Below are 20319 nucleotides of genomic sequence, written 5' to 3' on the forward strand. Positions count from 1 at the left end.
GTTTCTTTGTCAAGGGGAATGGGGATGAGGACCCACTACGGAGTGATGTGCTGGGTGATCATAAGCCAACAGGGCAGAGTGACATGGTTGTGGTGGCGTCCAGAGCTTTGACTCGCTGACGGACTCTTGAGCCAGACAGTGTCCTAAGTGCTGGGAATGCAGAGGTGACTGAAAAGAAGCTCCCAGCCTACGGGCTAGTGGGCGGACAGACGGTCCTCAGCCCGAGGGATGCAGAGTGAGAACCACCCCGTCCTCTGCCGTGGCTTTCCTCCTGCCTTCCCTCAGCAGACCCCAGCATCCCGCCGGCCCGGAGACAGCGTCCTGAGCAAGACGGGCAGTGCCAGCCCTCTCTGGCAGCGTGGAAGTCTGTCCTGTGTGTTCAGCCGCGTGCCCTCGGTGTGCGCGCCTGTGTCCCTGCTCTCCTGGAGGTAGATGTCACCTTCCCAGGTGAGTCCTGGAGGGCTCCCCACCGGCCACCAGGCCCCAGTTCTTGGCCGACTTTCTTCCCGGCGTGGTTGGGGAGGGAGGGGAGCAACTGGAGACAGGACTGCTGTTCCTCGGCTCCTCTCAGTTTGCCCAAATGTTTCCTCATAGAGCAGAATTGCTGAGTGTTCTGTATTTGTCAGCGTTCCTTCATGACCGTGAGAAAAATAGCATTTCAGGAGGAGTTGGACAGTTAGCTCCACAGTGCCTGATTCTGTTGGATACAGATCCCCAAATGGAGAAACAACTCAAGAAACAGTTATGGGGGCTTCCCTGGTGGCGCAGTGGTTGAGAATCTGCCTGCCAATGCAGGGGACACGGGTTCGGGCCCTGGTCTGGGAAGATCCCACATGCCTCAGAGCAGCTGGGCCCGTGAGCCACAATTACTGAGCCTGCGCGTCTGGAGCCTGTGCTCCACAACAAGAGAGGCCGCGATAATGAGAGGCCCGCGCACCGCGATGAAGAGTGGCCCCTGCTTGCCACAACTAGACAAAGCCCTCACACAGAAACGAAGACCCAACACAGCCAAAAATAAATAAATAAATAAATAAATAAATAAAAAAAAAACAATTACGTACAAAGTAATATTTGAAAATGTTTCTCCTGTAATACTTATATTCCAAAATAGTTTAATATATCTATTTTATTTCTGAATAGGCTGACGTGGGTCTGCTAACTCTGCCTTCTCAGAAAGGACTAAATCTTTATTCCAGACCCGTATATTGAACCCTAAAATGTCCTTTCTTTTGTAAGAAGATGGTGATAATTAATAGTAGTTGTTTTTTAAAAATCCTCACTTAGCAAAATAAATGTTGGCAGCCCTGTGTTTGCTCCATATTCTTACTGAAATTACACTGGATTCTGAAGTCTCTATAAACTTGAAGTTACCAAGTTTTAACCACTGTTGAAAAATAAGCACGGACTACAGTGTTTCTGTTCAATCAACAAGGTTTTGAATATCTACCCTACTTTTTGTTTTTAGACAAGAATATGGAGCTAGAGCTCTCGTGGAGCTTACAAGGTAGTGAGACACAGAGACATAATTACAAAGTAATTCCATGGACATGAGTACTTTGAGAAGACCCAGAGGGGACTGTGGCAGCTTATGCCGAGAGAAGCCAGACTTCCGGGCTGAAGCTTGAGAGCCAAGTGGCCAGCACAAGCCAAGGCCAGCAGTCAGGGAGACAGTGGCTCAGCACGGCCGGGACCTAGAACTTGGCTTCTAGCATGGGGCACACACGTCCAAGAGTACCCTGACCAGTTTTTCCTTCAGGATCAGGAGGAAGAAATTAAAGTCAAGGCTAAGGGGAAATTTCTTTTTTTTTTTTTTTTTTAATGAAGTTTTTTTTTTTTTTTAATTTTATATTTATTTATTTATTTATTAGTTTTGGCTGTGTTGGGTCTTCGTTGCTGTGTGTGGGCTTTCTCTAGTTGCAGCGAGCGGGGGCTACTCTTCGTTGCGGTGCGCGGGCTTCTCACTGTGGTGGCTTCTCTTGTTGCAGAGCACGGGCTCTAGAGCGCACGGGCTTCAGTAGATGCGGCGCGTGGGCTCAGTAGTTGTGGCTCGTGGGCTCTAGAGCGCAGGCTCAGTAGTTGTGGTGCATGGGCTTAGTTGCTCCGTGGCATGTGGGATCTTCCCGGACCAGGGCTTGAACCCGTGTCTCCTGCATTGGCAGGCGGATTCTTAACCACTGCGCCACCAGGGAAGCCCAGGGGGAAATTTCTTAATGTTCTGTACCACCTCCTTTTGAGAGCCAGCGTGGTCTGGTGATTCTGGCATAGAACCTGCACCAGAACCAGATATGATCTCGGGCAAGTTACATAACTGTTCGTAAGCTAGGAGTGATAGCAGTGCCTACCCCGAGGGGCTTTGTGAGGATTAAATAAGAGGATTTTGTGGACATGGTAAGACCTATAAATGTTAGCTGCCATTTTCCTACCGCGAGAAGGGCCTAAAGGACACAGCCAATATGTTGAGGTTAGATATTAAAAAGGACTTCCGGATTAGAAGGCAGTGAAATCCTCGATTATGCACTGAAGTCATGGTAACCAAGAGACTTGAAGGCAAAATGCAAGCCATAAACTGTCTGTGGTTAATTGATCGTGGCCCCAAAAGAGACAAGGGCTGTGTGCAATGACTTCTCAAGGATCCCGTCCAGCCGACAGGTTCCTGGAATGCGTTTCAGCCTTCGCCTTACGGCAGGTTTCTGAGACTACAATAGTGATGTGTCCGCTGCTATTGAGAACCCTGGTGACAGCTCAGCTCCAGCGTCCAGCCATATAAACCTGATAAAAATAGGAGCTGAAACACCATCCCGGAGTTGCTATTTTTAAAAGCGTCTGAGATGCTGGATTGGGTTTATTTCTTCCTCAAATGGCATCTTGCTGTTCCCTCCTCCCGGTGGGCAGGATGCTAGCGTGGCACATGTGAAGGACAGGAGCCAAAATCCTGTGAGACACACGTGTCAAGGGCTCCACGCCTCCTACCCACACCCCTGCCTGGCCGGGAGGAGCCACAAGTCCAGGGCCTCCCAGCTCCAGATGCACCTGCCCCTCCCACACCCTTTGCTCCTCTGTCTCCTCCCTCTACTCCCTAGAGAGAGAGAGAGAGAGAGAGAGAGGCGCCCTGGTCCCCCCAGCAGAGTGGTGTCCGCCGCCTCCTCCACAGCAGAGACAGAACCAGAGAGGTAAAGGGGGGCGGCTGAGGAGGTGGGAATGGAGGCAGCATGGCTTGGAAGGGGACCAGGACCCAGACCACTGACCCTCAGGGTGTCTTGACGCGCCTTTGGCACAGCTGGTCTCCGACAGGAACAGTTTCAGGAGCCGAAGCCCCGCTTGTCCCACCACACTGCCTCTTGCTAAGCAAATCCCAGTGCCTTGTAGATGGGCAGGCGGGGCAGTGGAGCTGGGAGGGGCTCCAGGTGAAAAGTACCAGCATCGCTTTCCTCCTGCCCCACAGATGATTCTAGTGAGTTCTAGGCAGCCAGCTAAGCATCTGGCTGTGCCATTAAGAAACTGGAGGGAAAAGATTCTGAGTAAGCACATTGTGGCCTAAGGGGAGGAGTCAGGATCTCAGTTAGCTTCTGGGCACCCAGTAACCAGGTCTGGGATAAGCTGGGGGAGGGGGAAGGGAGGAGATCTGAATACAGCTTACTGGTTCCGTGTGCATAATAAAAGCGCGTACTTATACAGCACCTTATACTCCCAGAGCAAATGTGTATCCATTTGAACTTACATCCCTTTGAATCAGCACAGTTATTTCCATTTTTTTCTAGTAAGAAAATTAAAGCTATTTATTGACCGAGGCAGAGTTAGAAATCAGGTCTCCAGGAGCAAAAGTTGGCCTTTCAGTTCTGTTTTCCCACAGAGTGAAGTTTACATGGCTCATAACAAGAACTGCCAACTGTGTTTAGATCTAGTTCATTAAAGAGTTTGCAAAGTTTAGAAGCTGGGCTGATTCTCAGTTCAGCTCTGCCAGACTCACCTAGTCACTTTGGGTGATTGCTTACTCTCTCTGGGCCAGTTTTCCCACCCACGCACCAAGAAGGCTATTCTGTCTTCCTCTAACCTTGACCCAGGCAGAGACTTTAGTCACTGTGCCAGACCTGGAGCTGATACACAATAAACATTTGTTGGATGAATGCTTGATTGACAAAGCCAAAGGCACTATTCAAGCATAATTTAGACACTGGGGAAATGTAGGAAAAACCTCTGCCCACGCAAGGTGGGATTTAGGATGGAGAGTCACCTGTGGAAGCACTTGAAGCCCTCTATCTTCACCCTGCCTTCTCCACTTTGCTTACGCAGGGTAGAGCTTCCTCTGTTAAATGTTCTTAGCAGATAAACCCTCCAGTTTCAGCTGAAGTGAGCCTTGAGCTGGCATTTCCGTGAACCCTCTTTGTCAGTTACGCACACCTTACACTTAGTCACATCCTGTCCTAACTTATTTTTTAACATCTATTGGAGTATAATTGCTTTACAATGGTGTGTTAGTTTCTGCTTTATAACAAAGTGAATCAGTTACACATATACATATGTCCCCATACCTCTTCCCTCTTGTATCTCCCTCCCTCCCACCCTCCCTATCCCACCCCTCTAGGTGGTCACAAAGCACGGAGCTGATCTCCCTGTGCTATGCGGCTGCTTCCCACTAGCTATCTATTTGACGTTTGGTAGTGTATATATGTCCATGCCACTCTCTCACTTTGTCACAGCTTACCCCTCCCCCTCCCCGTATCCTCAAGTCCATTCTCTAGTAGGTCTGTGTCTTTATTCCCGTCTTGCCCCTAGGTTCTTCATGACCATTTTTTTTTCTTAGATTCCATATATATGTGTTAGCATACGGTATTTGTTTTTCTCTTTCTGACTTACTTCACTCTGTATGACAGTCTCTAGGTCCATCCACCTCACTACCAATAACTCAGTTTCGTTCCTTTTATGGCTGAGTAATATTCCATTGTATATATGTGCCACATCTTCTTTATCCATTCATCTGTTGATGGACACTTCAGTTGCTTCCATGTCCTGGCTGTTGTAAATAGAGCTGCAATGAATGTTGTGGTACATGACTCTTTTTGAATTATGGTTTTCTCAGGGTATATGCCCAGTAGTGGGATTGCTGGGTCGTATGGTAGTTCTATTTGTAGTTTTTTAAGGAACCTCCATACTGTTCTCCATAGTGGCTGTATCAATTTACATTCCCGCCAACAGTGCAAGAGGGTTCCCTTTTCTCCACACCCTCTCCAGCATTTATTGTTTGTAGTTTTTTTGAGGATGGCCATTCTGACCGGTGTGAGATGATATCTCATTGTAGTTTTGATTTGCATTTCTCTAATGATTAATGATGTTGAGCATTCTGTCATGTGTCTGTTGGCAATCTGTATATCTTCTTTGGAGAAATGTCTATTTAGGTCTTCTGCCCATTTTTGGATTGGGTTGTTTGTTTTTTTGATACTGAGCTGCATGAGCTGCTTGTAAATTTTGGAGATTAATCCTTTGTCAGTTGCTTCATTTGCAAATATTTTCTCCCATTCTGAGGGTTGTCTTTTTGTCTTGTTTATGGTTTCCTTTGCTGTGCAAAAGCCTTTATGTCCTAACTTATTTTTGAGTGGAGTCCACTGTGAGCCTTCTTTCTAGTAAGCTTCCTGTGGGGTGGGGGGCGAGGGGGGTGTGTCTTACGTTTTTCCTTGGAGCCCTGGAGCCCCCAGCATCAGGCTGTTCACACTAAGCGCTCAGTAAATGCTGTGCACCTATGAAAGAGTGTCTCGGGGGATGGGGATTGTCCTGCGGGTGACTTTTGGACTATTCTTCGGCCTGAGTAGTTCCCAGGTTTGATTGGGGTGGGTGAGCCCCAGGAACCGAGGTAAGGCCTGATGGGGTTTCCCCTGGAGACAGGCTGCTTGGCGCCTTCAGTAAGGAACAGCAACTGAAGCTTTCTCAAGGCCAAAGATAGGGTGTGCAAAGAGGCTGCAGAAGGAGGAGTTTGGGGGTGGCAGGTGGAGACTAGGGCAGAGGGAGGGTCTAGGTCTCCGTCCAGGGCACCCGGCCACTGTGCATGGGGAGTGGAGGTGGCCCTCCCTCTTCTGTGCCTCGCTTTCCCGAGCGAGGGAAGGACACGGTTCATCGCGTGGGAGAGCGGAGAACCCTTTGTTGGGTCTCATTGTTTCCAGGAGGGTGTGCAGAGGCTGCGTTGGGCATATCCATCCTGGTGCCACTCACAGGCTGCGCCCGCCAGAACTCTACCCTCACCTTACCAGCCTCCTCTCCCGCCCCTCCGCGCCTGCCCGGTCGGTCGACCCCTCCGCGACCCTCGCTCCTGTCCCGGCCGCCCGCCCTCTCCGCCGGCCTCCGCGGCTCCCGGACCATCGCGAGCCGCCGGCATCGGCCCCGCCCGCAAGCAGGATCTCCCGAGTCCTTCCTCCTCCTCCACCCCGCCCTTCCTCCTCCTGCCCGCCGGCTCCCCAGTCGGCTGCCCGGCCGTGTGCGCAAGCGTGTTCGGCCCCTTCCCCGCCCCCCGCCTGGGCCCGGGCCCCCGCCTCCCAGCAGGCGGACTTACCCGCTCGCAGGCCGGCCCCGCGCCCGGGACAGGGACCGGGCCGAGCGGAGCCGCCGCGCCAGTGCCGCGCCTCCAGCCCGTGCGCCTAGCGGATCGGAGCTGCGCGCGGAACTGTCCTGCCTCGCCCCGCGCCACCCGCGAGGGTGAGTACGCGGCGGCCGGTCCCCGTGGGGCCCGCGAGGGAGGGTGGGGAGCGCCTCCGGGTCCCGGCTGCCCGGTTGCCCGGTTCCCCGCCCGGCGCCGCGGCCGGGGAGGTGGCCGGGCACGTGGGCGCCGCGCGGGGCCGGGTGGGGAGGCCACAGCCCTGGGATCCCTTGCCCTGGACCAGTTTTTCGCGGGAAGCCGATTCTTTCTGCTCCCTGGGAGTGAGCAAACGGGACGGTCTTCTTCTCTAGAAAGTTTCTAGCCCCCACCCCTGGGCATCCTCTGAGCCGACTTCTCCCCACAACTGCCCCACCGAGTCCAGGAGATCCTGGGCTGGCTTGCCTGCAAGTGGCAGGCTCTGCTGCGTCCGGCTGTGTGCAGGAGACCCAAGGTCGCCAAGCAGAGCCCAAAGGTGGGGCTCTAGCTGCAGGCTGGCTGTGCCCAAGACACCAGTCCACGTTGCGGGGCTCTTTGGGCCTAGGCCACTGGGCCACAGAGCTGGCTGGTGGGCAGTGGGAAGGGATGGGGTTGGGGTGAAGGTGGAGTCCAGCTGGGGGCAGAATCGCTGGGCTCAGCCGTCTGTGCTGGGTGCCCCCCCTGGGGCCCCTGCTGGCTGGGACCTCCCAGGCAGCCCAGAGCTGCCAACATGTCTGCCAGCACTGCCCCCTCCATTCCCAGTCCTGGGGGAGGCTCTTTCTGGGCATCGGAGGCCTGATCTACTGCTGCTCCTTCCTCTGTCTGTCCTGCAGACTGGGTCCTGAGTGCCGGGGTGGGAGGCTCCTGCCAGAGGACTGGGGCTACAGGCACCGTCCGGGTGCTCAGCTCTGCCCATGTGACCTCATGCCCACCCACAGGCTGGCACCCCCATGCGCTTCTCACAGAAGCCTGTGCTTTCCACCGCTGGGGGGAGGCACAGTGTGGAAGCCAAGTTCAGGCAGACTTATTCTTTGCGGAACCTTGGGAACGGGCCTGGTATACAGCTAGGGTGTCACCAGAGGCACAAACCAATACCGCTCTCTCCTGAGCTTTGCTGTGCTGCGGGGGGCAGGGAGGGGTGATCGTAAAGGCGCTGAGTACTGTGGAAGGTGTCTGCACAGAGGCGGAGGTATGTGAGTGTTTGCTATTAGCAGCGGTTCTCCCGCACCCTCCAAAGTTCTCCACACTCACCAAAGCTGCCCCATAATTCCAGAGAGGGTGCCTGGGAGGCGCCAGCTGTTTGGGGCCTAGAAATGAACTTCCGGGGCTTTTTCTCTTTGCCGGGAGCTCCTCTGTGAATAACCCCTGCCCGAGCCGAGGCACCCCAGGTCCCTCTAGCCTGTTCCTGGCTCTGCTCGTGTCTCCCCTGCACGTGCTCTTCGTGCCCCATCCCTCAGCATCCATGTGCTGGGCAGGAGATCTTCGTCTGTCCCCTGGGCCTGGGTCTCCCTCCCAGCAGCTGAGGGGGAGCCAGGAGTCGGGCGCTTCCCCCCAGAGTCCAGGTGGTCAGGGGTTAGGAGGGGAGCGTAGACAGAGGAGGAATTAGGAGAGTAGCGTGGGAGCCTCTTGCTTGGACTGTGGGCCGAGAGGCATCTGTGGCTTGGGAGTGGACTGCTGTCATGGCCACAGGCCCCTTGCCCGTGAGTGGAGGCCCAGGCCAAGGAAGCGCTCGGCGTCTTCTGGGCCATCTTCCCTTCCCTCCCTCACCCCTTCCCTACCCAGAGCAGTGACTCAGTCCCCACTCCTCAGAAACAGACTTCCTTGGCCCCTCCACCCTGCCAGCCCTCTTAGATCCCTGGGATCCAGTTTTCTGGAGAGAACCGAGAATCTGCTCCTTTCAGAATTATATAACAAATCCTGGAAAGAAGCCCCCCTACCCTTCACCAGCTGGAGCAGAGAGGCCAGACCCCCCTTCCTGTGCCCCAGCTTAACCTGTGGCCATCTGTGGTTTACCCCTACTGGCCTGGCATCTGCCCTGCACTGGGTGCCCGCCCAGGCCCTACCTGGGTACGTTCTCTGGGTGAATTCCTCCTCTCAGAGCGGCTCAAAGGTTTGTCCCCGCCGTCGTGGGGAAGGGGTCCCTCCACCTCAGAATGACACAAAGTGGTCCCAGCCCACGGTAGGGTGGGGACCTCCAGCCTCCTGAAAGGGACCCTTCAGATCAGTGTCCCAGAGGGTCCCAGAGCCTGAGAGCCAGACCTACAGATTGTGCCCAAGGCGTCCACCACAACCCAGCTGAGTTCCCAGGCCCTGGGGGTTGGGCCGTCAGTGCTAGGGAGCAGGGCAGTCAGGTGGGGGGACACCCAGAAAACATACAGGGCCTGCCCCTCCCTCCTGACTCCTCAGCTGCCCTGGGGTTACACATTTCCCTGCAGAAACGAGCTGGCTTCTCATGCCTCTCGACCTCAGGTCCTCCTTCCTTCTCGACTCTTGTCCTTGACCTGAAACCTTTGGTTTCCTTGAGGAAATGACTAGGGCAGGCACGTTTGGGTGCCTGTAGTCATTAATTCCCCCTCTCGTTTGTCACCCCTTCCCAGAGGTGCTCAGCACTTCTACATGAGTGTTCTGAGTGCCCCTGGAGGGGCTGCTGGCCACCCCTGGCCTCACGTTCACTCCTGATCTGTATCACATTCCGTGTGTGTGTGTGTGTGTGTGTGTGTGTGTGTGTGTGTGTGAATGTGAGTGTGAGTGACGCCCTTTATTCTACGGATAGAGGAAGTGGTCAAATGCACTACAAGTGCAAGCAGCTGTATGCGATGTGTGGGCCCCAGCCAGGTGCCATGGGCCTCCGACTGGTGCCCCTGAGGCTGGCAGGGGGTGAACTCTGCCAGGGGGTGCGCTGGGTTGATTGCTCTTCAGAGTGAGGAAGGCCATCCCAAGCTGCAGGTTCTCCTTTAACCTTGGCCCCTTGCCTGGGACCGGGAGACCTCCAGCCAGATGACTGCCTTATCTCTGCCACCCCACACCCCGCAAAGCCATCCTGCAGAGAGATGATGTGAACGCTCTAGAATCTGAAGCCCTGGCTTCTGCCCTGAGCCCAGCAGGGAGGAGGGTGCTGCTGGGGCCGGGGGGTGGCCGGGGGGGTGTCCACCTGGGCCTCGAGGGTGAGGAAGGCCTGGCTGTAGGATGGTCCCTTCTTCCTGCCTGCAGCTTCACTTCAAAGCCCCAGTGTGTCAGGGGCCCCAGGATCTTGCTTTCCTGTGCGGGGTGGACCGTGGTTGCTAGAAAGGGGACACGGAGCAGTTTGCAGAGCGCCGGGCTCGCGCACTGTTGTGCTGCGTGGGTCCAAACCCTGCTCCAGAGTGCACGTTCCAGGGCCTGCGGTGATGCTCCCGTGTCCATGGTCTGCCCTGTGTCCTCTGCCCGTGCAGCCTCTGCAAATACCTGTCCTTATAGTAAAAAGGGACTTAGCAAGTAACAAAACTAGTTATGATTTATCTATAGAGCACTTATTAAAAGCCTGACCCAATAAACCTAAAAAAAAAAAAAAAAAAAAGTGCTGTCCACTTATTTACATCACTTCACGCAAGCACGACCCTTTCATTAAGCCCATTTGTAAATGAAGCCATGGAGGCTCGGGAAGATTAAACCATTTGGCCAAGGTCACACGACTCCTAAGCAGCCGAGCTGGGACTCCTAGCTAGGCCTGTTTCCAAAACCTGCACTTTTCAGCCCAGTTCTCTACTGCTCCCCAAGCTCATCTTCTCCTGCCCTGTGATCCAGGAAGAGGGCGAGGCTCAGAGGTGTGAAAGGGTTTGCTCAAGGCCACCGGGTGTGGGTGACAAAGGAGGACACAGCCCTCCTGATTCGCAGCCCAGGGCTCTGTGCGGCCCTGAAGCCCACGTCTGGCCCTGCCGGTCCTGGCTCCCCATCCCCTGCCTCTCTCAGCTGGGCGGGGCTGGGCTCTCCTTCCTCCCTCCCCGCTGCGGCCCCTCCCAGCCCCTGCCGGCCCCCACCTCTCCCGCTTTCCCTCCGGTAATTGCTTCCATCTGGCCTGCCCAACGGCTCCTATTCCTTGGAAATGCGGCTCCCCGGCTGCCGCCCACAAGGCTGTAAGGCCTCATCCGGCAACCACGGCGACACGTGGGGAAGGGGAGGGGTCCTCCGGGGGTCTGAGCGCGGGGACCCGGCCAAGGTGGCTGCTCCTGGCATCTGGCATCTGCAGATTCCTGCCAGGCCACAGTACTTTGCTCTGGGGCTCTCCTGGACCCTGGCCTGGCCTGGCTCAAGGCCAGAGAGGCTCCTCAAAGACCTGCTTCCCCTCTGCTCCTTAGAGGTCACTCAGGTCAGGAGGAGGGAGGCCTGGTTGGAAGGGATGGCAGGAGAGAAGTGGGGGCCAGCAGGGGCCCACCCTGGCAACCCACTGCTTGAAGGTCACGGGAGGGGAGCAAAGCAGGGGACGGGCGGTGGCAGGGACCGAGGGACCTGGGAACTCTGGGCAGGTGAGAAGGGAGACGGCTCATTTCCTTTGGTTCCGAGCAATTGACCCAGAACCAGCAGAACTCGAGATGAAGCTTCATATTTTGTCGTGATAAAAACTAAAACTTGCCCATTTAGCGGTGTGTTCAGTGCCCTGTGGACTGCCTTGCCTAGGCTGGGCGGGGAGGGACCCAGGGCCCTCAGTGTGGCCATCTGGAGCTTTCAAGAGCAGCCCTCTGCCTGCGTAGGGGGCAAGTGCCCTGTGGCTGAAGATGTTCAGGCTTGGAGCCGTGACCTTGGCCGGGCCGGTCCAGAGGAGATGCAGGCACTGGAGGGGCGTGTTTGTGGTGTGAAACGGGTTTGAAAACTTCCAAGGCATTTTCCTCCCTGACTTTTTAGGGTTTTCATGTAAGCTCCAGGAACCTGTCATCTCATTGCCATGTTCTTCATGCCTGGAATGATGTCTAACAAGTAATAAGTGCTCAGTAAATATTTGTTTGATGAACAAAGGGAGGATATAGATCGGATGTGACATTGTCTTCACTGTGTCCCTGCTTTGCTTCCCCCTTTTCTTGGGGCGAAGGGCGAAGAGTTTCCCTTTTGACAGCTGAGCTGTTTGGAGCCTGGCCTGGCAGCCTTTTCAGACACAGGAGAGGCAGGCAGGAGCTCTGGGGGTGGGCTGGGCAGGAGTCTGCCCACCGGGAGGGCATCCCCCCACTCCCCCGTGCCAGGGCCACCTGGTCACATTCCTGCCGCCATCCCCTCCTCAGCCCTGCCTTTGGGTCCTTGCACAGACTGGTCCTAACCTCCCCTCCTGCCCAATGTCAGCTCTCCCCTTATCCGGGTCCACGAAAATCGCCCCAGGGGTGGAACCCTCTGGGGTGTCATCTCAGGAGTGAGGGCTCAAGAGGCGGGTTCGCCCCCATTCTTGCTTCACCCCAAATGACTCCACCCTTATTCCTTCTACATATTGGGTTTCCACATAAAATCTCATTTGAAAGTGGGAGAGAGGGTGTCTCGGCTTAAAACCCTTTTTATTTGAAAACCTCCGCTGGGCGCCGGTCGGACTGTTGTACTTCCCCAGCCGCGTGTTCTCAGCTCCCCACCTCTGCTGCCACTGTCCCCTGACGGTGGCTTGGGCGCCGCTGGCAGTCCCCTTCCTAGATTGCATCCGACTCGAGCCTGTTCTGAGGCTCCCCTGACGGCCCTGCACCCTTGTCACGTACCCCGCCCCCCCCACAGGTCCCAGCCTGTGACATCAGGGGACCCTACCACCTGTGAGCTCAGACGGGTGGGGGAGGGCAGGACTGCACAGCCTTGGGCCCGACACGGAGCCTCGGTTTCTCCTCTTCTGAACCAGAGTGCGTTTCAGATAATGTCTCAGCACCTGGGGCCTGGCTCTGTAAGTGCTGGCTGGTGGGCTTTCTGTGATTCAGGGTGCAGCCCAGAGACTGCAGAGTGCCTTCCTTCGGGGCCAGGAAGCCAGGCAGGTGGCCTTTGTCTTCTCTGTCTGCTCCCAGCTGTGTGACCTCAGGCAGGTCTGGGACTTTGGCTCTCCATCAGACAATCCGATAACCGGCCTGATAGCGTCTGCCGAAGCGCAGCTCACGGGATGGATCTCGGAGCACAGATGATAGACACTGGCGAGCTGGGGAGGCCTCAGAGGTCCCGGCTGATGTTAGACTGTCGGGCAGGACCCGTGACTGTCTGACTCCCCATCGTGTCCCCAGCACCCGGCACCGCACTGGCACATAGTAGCCTCTCGGTAACTCTTTCTTTTTGCAAAGGTGGGAGCTGAGACTCAGAAAAGTAACTTACTGTTCAAGGTGTCAGAGCGACTTTTCCCCCAGGCAGGGGCTGCCTCTCCTGACCTCCATCCCACCCCTGTCTCTCCTTCCTCCAAGGTCCTGGTTTGTCCTCTGGTTCCGAGGAGCCAGGATTGTTGAGGCTGAAGCCCCTGGGGCGTGGCTGACGGTGGCACGGGGTGGGCTGGGGCCGGTGCTCCGGAAACGCCCCCTCCCTGTGCTGCTTCTCCTGGACCGGCCTGGCTGGCTGAGAGGGTGTGGACGCATCCTTGCAGGAGGTGTGGGCCCTTCTCTCCACACCGCCCCCTGCTCCTCTTGTCTCCTCTTTGGTCCTTTTCCTCTTTCTCCTCTTTTTCCGACCCCCCTGCCTTCCCTCCCTTCTCCTTCAGATTTCTCCCAGCTCCTCCCCCAGCCATCCCTCTTCCTTTGTGTCTGCCTGCTCTTCTTTCCCTTGCCCCTCTGCCCCGCCCCACCCAGGCCTCAGGCTCCTCGCTGTCCTGCCTGATGTGGCAGCTGGACTTCGGGTGGGTGCCCTGCAGCCGTGGAGGTTCAGGAGCGCCTCCTCTTGTTGGCGGCCCCAGCATCTTCGAGCGGGACGCTCGTCCAGCAGTTGGGTTGGGTGAAGGGACAGGGCCTGCCCCAGGTGCGGATGCTCTGATCTTAAGCTCAGCTTCCTGGCCCCTCACCTCCCTTCTTGGACATCTGCCTGGGTGGGAAGGCAGGATCTCATGCCGGAGACAGAGGGCCTCCAAAGAGGAGCTGGCTGGTGGAGCTTCTCTGGCCTCTGACCTCTGCCCTCTGCCCTCCACCCTCCTCTCTCCAGAGGTACCTGCTGGGATGGAGGAGGCTGATGAGAGCAGGGAGGAGATTTCTGCTCAGATGCCTTCCAGGTGAGCACACACAGCATGTGTGTGTGTGTGTGTGTGTGTGTGCGCGCGCGCACGCGCACGTGTGTGTGCACACACGCATGGAAGGGTATGTACATGGGTTGTGTGGCAGAGAGAACACGGGCCTGCATCCACGTGTGGACAAGAATGGGGTCCACTGGTGTGGGTCTGGGCCCCCCTCCAGGCCTTCACTGTGCAGCCCTGCTCGTAGCCCCGAGCTCTCCTCTCCGGGCTTCGGGGCCCTGGCTCTGCACTGAGGCTTTCCTCTGTCTTGAGGGCCAGCTGCTGCCCTGTTGTGGTCCCACGCGGTGGTGACTGATCCCGGGCCACCCATTCAGCTGCCTGGGGGCCCTGGGGCCAGCGTGTTTTGCCCCCCACCTCCCCAAATGGAGGCGTCGGGGGGCTTCCTGCCCGGTGCCTCACCCCTGCCAAGGCAGAGGGAATGGGGAACAGCTGCGCTGGCCGATCCCGGCTCCGTATGGATTTGGTTTGACAACAAAGCTCCCTCTGTGTGTTCTCAGGCCCCTTACATAACCGGGGCGGGGGAGGCAGGCAGGAGGAGTTGGAGATGGGGACAAGGAGACACCAGGATGGGGCGGCTGGAAAGGGGACGGGGGCGGGGAGGAGCGGGGAGGGGAGTGAGAGAGAGACCGGCCACTGAGAAGGAGGCAGGCTGGGCAGAGGGAGGAGGAAGAGCCTTTGGCTTGACCCTGCGCTCCTACTTCCTGCCTCCCAGGGCGGGAAGAAGCTGCGCTTCCAGGTCCTCTGGCCTTGTCCTGTGGGTGCCTTGTCCTCCTTTCTGGAGCCCCGCCTGTCAGCCCTGGACCTGCAGAGGGGCTGCTGGGCCTGAGAGGCGTGCTCACCCCGCCCTGTAACCGAGCACACTCCCTAAAGATGGGGATCGGTCTCCCTGGTGCCTTGGGCTTCTCGTCCCTCCTGCTACCCCCGGACCTGGGCCGGGAGCCCCTCCAGCTACTCTCTTGATGGTGCTGCTGAGGGACGCTGACCCTTGTCGGGTGGCCCCAGGCCTCCCAGCTCCTCACGCAGCCCCCCATCTGGGGCCTCCCCAGCTCCGGCCCCCCGGCCACTTCGGGGGCCCTGTGGCCCTGTCCCCTGCACACCACCTCCCTCAATGATCAGACACTCTCTTCTCACTCTCACTCTCCCCGCAGCTGTCCCAATAGAGTGAGAAGAAAATGTTCTCTTTCCGGAACAGCGGGACTGACAGGCCGGGAAGGCCAGGTGAGCTGGCCAGGCTTGGGTGTGTTGCTGGGGGCGGGAGGGGCCCTGTCCCAGGACCCTGATCCTGACAGCTTCTAGGCAGGAGGAAGGGCTCGCGGAAGAGGCCAAGAGGATGGATGGGGGCGCCTCTCGGGCCTCCCACCTTCAGACGGGGCCAGGGCCCCGCGGTGGCTCAGTCGCCTAGCCCTTCTCAGGGTCTCCTCTGTGCCTCAGTCTCTCTGAGTCTGCTTCTGGCACCAGGCTTCCTCAGAAGGAGCCCCGGATGTGGTCTGGCCCTGAGGGTGGTACTCATGCGCGGGCCGCAGGGGGCTGACAGCTCCTGCCCTTGCAGCCTGAGAACCAGGACGGCTCCCACAAGGGCAGAGAGGAGGAGCTGCTGGCAAAGCCCAGGGTTTTCCTGGGCGTGAGTGGCAGAGAGCCCAGGGTTCTGGCTCGTGACTTGACCCCCAGCACCGCCCTCCGTGAGATTTAGGGTGCCCGCCCAGGGGCACCCTCTAGGACCCTGGGCCAGCAGCTCTGGGGAGAGGCAGCGTGGGCATGGCCCAAACCTGCCGAGCAAGCCCGAGACTCTGGAATCCTCAGTCCCCAGGCCCTGACTGCCCCAGGCCTGCCCTCCTCCGCCTCCCCCAGGACTGGGTGCCTGGATGAGTCTGGAATTGCTAATGCCTCAGGGCTTGAGCCCAAAAGGGCTTGAACGGGGTGGGATGTGGGCGGGGGAAGGCCTAGGGGTTTCCTGGATTTGTTAGCGGGAAGGTCAAGACCTGGTGCAGGTGCAGAGAGGCTGGGACAGGCCAGGAGGATGGTGAGTGAACGCTGCTGCGGGGGGGGGCGGGGGGGGGTGCCCTGCCCCGGGGCAGGGGCCTCTGCCCCGTGCCTGACATTGGCCACAGGCTGCCCCAGGACGCTCCCCTGGCCCCGGGGACATGCTTACAAGGCCGAGTGTCCTCCCCCTCTGCTTTCCTGCCGCCCCCTGCTCCACAACCCGCCTTCCCGGGCACCTCTGAGCACAGCTGGGGTGGGGCTCCCTTCCTGGGAACTGGGCTTGGCCGCGCCGAGCCAGGAGCCCAGGGCTCCCCTTTACTCAACTTTTGGAGACGAAGAGATCCCCGGAGGACTGGCCCAGCCACTCCTGGCTCCTCCCGAATCTCAGGCTCCCTGGCTGACAGCCCAAGGGACCTACAACCTGACAAACAAACTCCGCTGGAGCCGGAGCTGAAGTTGAAGGAACCCGGTGGGCAGTGCCCTTCTCGAAAGATGGGGGAAGACAGCGCCCTGGCAGAGGAGGCCCAGCAGGCCCCAGAAGCTGTACGTTGTGGCGGGAAGTGGGGCCAGCAGGGAGGAGGAGGAAGGAGGAGAGAGAGAGGGGGGGGGGGAGTGTGTGTGTGTGTGTGTGTGTGTGTGAGTGTGTGTGTAGGGGCCATGTTTATCCTGGGGTGTGCTCCTGTGTTTGAACAGGGGTTCGTGTGTTTGTGCTCAGAGGTGTGTTTGTAGGTTTTCAACACGGAGGGTCTCAGTGGACCAGAGCGGAGTTGGCCTGGGAAGGGGCTCAGAATGTCTTCTGGGTGCCTCCCGGCTCTGGGGTGTGGATGGCGCCGTGCGTGCTCAGATCTGCCTCCCTGTTTCCCCACAGGGGCTGCGTGAGCCCCTGGCAGGGGAGGCTCTGGCTCATCCCTGATGACCTGGCAGCCCTCCTGCCAGCAGTCCCACCTGCTCTGCCCCAGCCCTGCCCCAGAGGGACCACTGGTCAGACTGGAGGGTCTGCACCTTCCCCAGCAACACCTAGAATGCTAGCCGCCCCTCCCCTTCCCTCATTGGTAACCTTTACCTCCAGGAGAGTTGTATAAACAGCTGGTTTGTGGAAACATCTTGCTGATGTGAAACGATCTCAAAAGGGTCTCTCTTATCGGCTTCGCTGTTCCCAGGGGACAGGCTGATGCAGGAAATGGAGGTCTTGTTTTCATTCTCCGCAGTTTCCTTTCTCCTCCAGAGACCCCACCCCGGAGGCCATGACCACCAGCATGCGTAGCCCTCCCTTTTGCCCTAATCCCACCCTCAGCCACTCTGACCCTGGTGGGCTCCTGATAGAAAGTCAGCCGTGGACTGAACTTGGCCCTGTACCGTCCCTGCTGGGGGACTTCGGGAGCACCAGCTCTGGAGAGGGGATAGCACTCTGCAAATGAGGCACTGCTCGAGCGGAGCAGGCGCTGCCCCTGGAGCCGCCGGGGGAGGGGGCAGCTTGGCGCTGGCTGGAGGTCGGTGGCCACGCCCCGTGGGACTGGGCACTTTCTCTAGGAGGGGCTGTACCCAGAAAGGGAGGGCGGCTTGGCCACTGAGGACTCCAACGCCCCCTGAGCCTGGCCTGTACGTGGGATCCACGTACAGTGCAGGCAGAGTCTGGGTGGCAGTCCCCCCGGTCCCCGGGCAGCTGCGTGTGTGCCGTGAGTGCGGTGGACCCAGCGGCTGGGAGGAGAGGTGAGCGCAGTCGTGGTTGTGGTGTCAGGTGGGAGCTCTGGGCCGCTCCCCGTGCTGGGCTGGGGCAGACCTGGAGCGGAGAGGGGCTGCCACGCACTGGGGGAGGCCCAGACCAGGAGTCACCTTCAGCTTCCAGGGGCCCAGTGCTTGCTCTGGGCTCAGCCGGTACTAAGGCTGCGGGCTTTCGATCCTGGGATATGTTTTGAGGCTCCCACACCTCCCAGAACTTGTTCTTGCTACTCCCATTTCACAGATGGGAACTCTGAGGCCCAAGAGATGTAGGAGCTTTTCTAGATCCACCCCAGACAGCTCCCCCCAGTTCATGGGTGCCAGAGAGTGTAGGGCTTCTGAGCAGTTCAGACTGCTTGAATTCTTTATTTCTGGAGACCCTGGGATCCTTAATGTATCTCTCTGTGCCTGTTTCCTCATCTGTAAATGAGAATGAAAGAGGACTACCACACAGAGTGTTTTAAAAATTAAATGAGGTTATGCACAAGAGCTGCCGAACAGCCCCAGGGATCTTTAAAAAATGAATCCAGAGTGTCACTCCTCTGTTCATACCCTCCAGTGACTTCTCATGGAACCCTGAGTAACGTCCAGGCTCCAGGGTGGCCTGTGACGTCCTGTACCACCCGGCCAGCGGGTCTCCCTGGCACCGCCACTGGCCCTTCCTCACTGTCTCCGGTCACTTTGGACTTGTTTCTGTTACTTACACCCCACAGGCCCCAGGGTCTTTGCTCTTCTCTCGGGCTGGAACCTCTGCTTCCCCTCCCCCACCCCCCTTTCCATGACCGCCTCTCACTTAGGTCTGAGGTCAAGAGGCAGCCCCTCAGGGACCTGCCAACGCTCCATCCCAAGGTGCTGCCCCATCTCCCTCTGCTCCAATACCCTGTTCTGATGGCCTCACCGTGTGTTTCTTCTTCTTCTTTTTTTTGATAAATTTACTTATTTTATTTATTTTTGGCTGCGTTGGGTCTTCGTTGCTGCATGCGGGTCTTTCTCTAGTTGCGGCGAGCGGGGGCTACTCTTCGTTGCGGTGCATGGACTTACTGCGGTGGCTTCTCTTGTTGCAGAGCACGGACTCTAGGCGTGCGGGCTTCAGTAGTTGTGGCACGCGGGCTCAGTAGTTGTGGCACGCGGGCTCAGTAGTTGTGGCTCGCGGGCTCTAGAGCGCAGGCTCAGTAGTGGTGGCACGTGAGCTTAGTTGCTCCGCGGCATGTGGGATCTTCCCGGACCAGGGCTCGAACCCACGTCCCCTGCATTGGCAGGCGGATTCTTAACCACTGTGCCACCAGGGAAGCCCTCACCATGTGTTTCATGGCACCTTTTCTTATTCATCTATGTGGTTGTCAGGTGTCTCCCCCCGACCCTCCCGCCCGCTCCCCAGGTGTACACTCCAGGAGCACAGGCCTGTTACCTTGTTTCCTGCTGTAGTTCAGTGCCTGAGGCTGTGCCTTGGGTGCACTAGGCCCACAGTCCCTGTCAGCTCCTGTTTCTTCTGGACTGCCCAGCCTCACCGTGTCCCTGGAGGCCTCAGGACCCCAAACCTGCCCTGGGACAGGGCTGTTCTTGCAGACAAGCCCTTCTGAGGAGCAGGCAGGCGGAGCAGGGGGGTGTCCCCTTGGCTCTCCTTCCCCCACGCAGGATTCGTCTCAGGGTGACCTCACTTAGAACATCACCCAGCTGCCCAAGGTTTATGAAGTGGGTACCGATGGGCCAAAGGTGGCAGGACTCTTTCCCTAGAAACCACTTCTGCTGGTAAAACAGGGTGTCTCTGTGAGTTCAGAGGAAATGACACATGGAAAGATAAATACCGATGGGATGACTGTACCAACTTTCCCATGGCTACCCCCCACCCCTGGTCTGTGTACCCCCAGATCTTTTCACTGGGCTCTTTATAACCTGGCAAGGATTCTGGAGAAGGGTTAAATTGCTCTGCTGTAAATTATGTTGCTGCTAGCCTGTACAGAGCCTTTACAGAAAGCAGAATGAATGACCCCAGCGACTGGACACAGCCCTGCACCAGGGCGATGGTTTGACAAGCCAAGGGAGGGCTGGATTTCAGCCCTCACTCCCCACCCAGGCCTGGCCACGCACACCCAGTCTGCATAGCTGTGCCTGGTGGCCCTGCCCCTGCTGTTCCCTGTCTGCGGAGTGGGACATAAGGAGAGATAAGAAGGGCCTGTGTCCGTTGGATCCCGTGAGGGGGAAAGATGAAGCGCATTCTGGAGTCTGAGACCAGCTGCTTCTACTTCTCCACGGTAACAACCTTAGAGTCCCTCTTACCTGGCATATCCACCCACCCTAGGAGGAAGTGCCCTGTTTTTATCTCCATTCGACGCAGCAGAAAACTTGAGATCCAGAGAAGATCCAACACTTGTGCAGCCAGTAAGTGGTCGGTCCGGAATTCAGGTCCGGGTGTGTGAGACTCCAGAGTTTACATTCCTTTTTTTTTTTTTTTTTCCACTCCTCTTTTCCTTTTAGCAAAACTTTAGTTGAAAGTGTATCACACTCACCCGTTAAAAAAAATTAAACGTAAAAAGAGTATATGGGGCTTCCCTGGTGGCGCAGTGGTTAAGAATCTGCCTGCCAATGCAGGGGACACGGGTTCAAGCCCTGGTCTGGGAAGATCCCACATGCCGTGGAGCAACTGGGCCCGTGAGCCACAACTACTGAGCCTGCACTCTAGAGCCCGCGAGCCACAACTACTGAGCCCGTGTGCCACAACTACTGAGCCTGCGCGTCTGGAGCCTGTGCTCTGCAACGGGAGAGGCCGTGACAGTGAGAGGCCCGCGCACCACGATGAAGAGCGGCCCCCGCTCGCCGCAACTGGAGA

General features: G+C 57.5%; 1 protein-coding gene across 16 annotated transcripts in view; it reads left to right on the forward strand.

The window, feature by feature from the left end:
* The first annotated feature begins 3154 nt into the window (after positions 1-3154).
* The window catches only part of ST3GAL4 (ST3 beta-galactoside alpha-2,3-sialyltransferase 4), a 36324-nt gene continuing 19159 nt past the window's right edge, over positions 3155-20319 (forward strand). For 3 of the 16 annotated variants that reach the window (XM_082340554.1, XM_082340564.1, XM_082340567.1), the window contains exons 1-2: positions 6023-6681; positions 14942-15011. In XM_082340554.1, coding sequence (XP_082196680.1) covers positions 6038-6681; positions 14942-15011 — 714 coding nt within the window. In that variant the 5' untranslated portion in view covers positions 6023-6037. Of the gene's footprint in view, positions 3171-6022; positions 6682-10786; positions 10944-13705; positions 13773-14941; positions 15012-15757; positions 15814-16161; positions 16317-17463; positions 17484-20319 lie in introns of those variants that run through there. The other 13 variants (XM_082340568.1, XM_082340571.1, XM_082340570.1 and 10 more) reach the window with 10 other exon arrangements.

The sequence above is a fragment of the Balaenoptera borealis genome (assembly GCF_965194805.1).
Source record: "Balaenoptera borealis genome assembly, chromosome: 11".
NCBI lineage: Eukaryota > Metazoa > Chordata > Mammalia > Artiodactyla > Balaenopteridae > Balaenoptera > Balaenoptera borealis.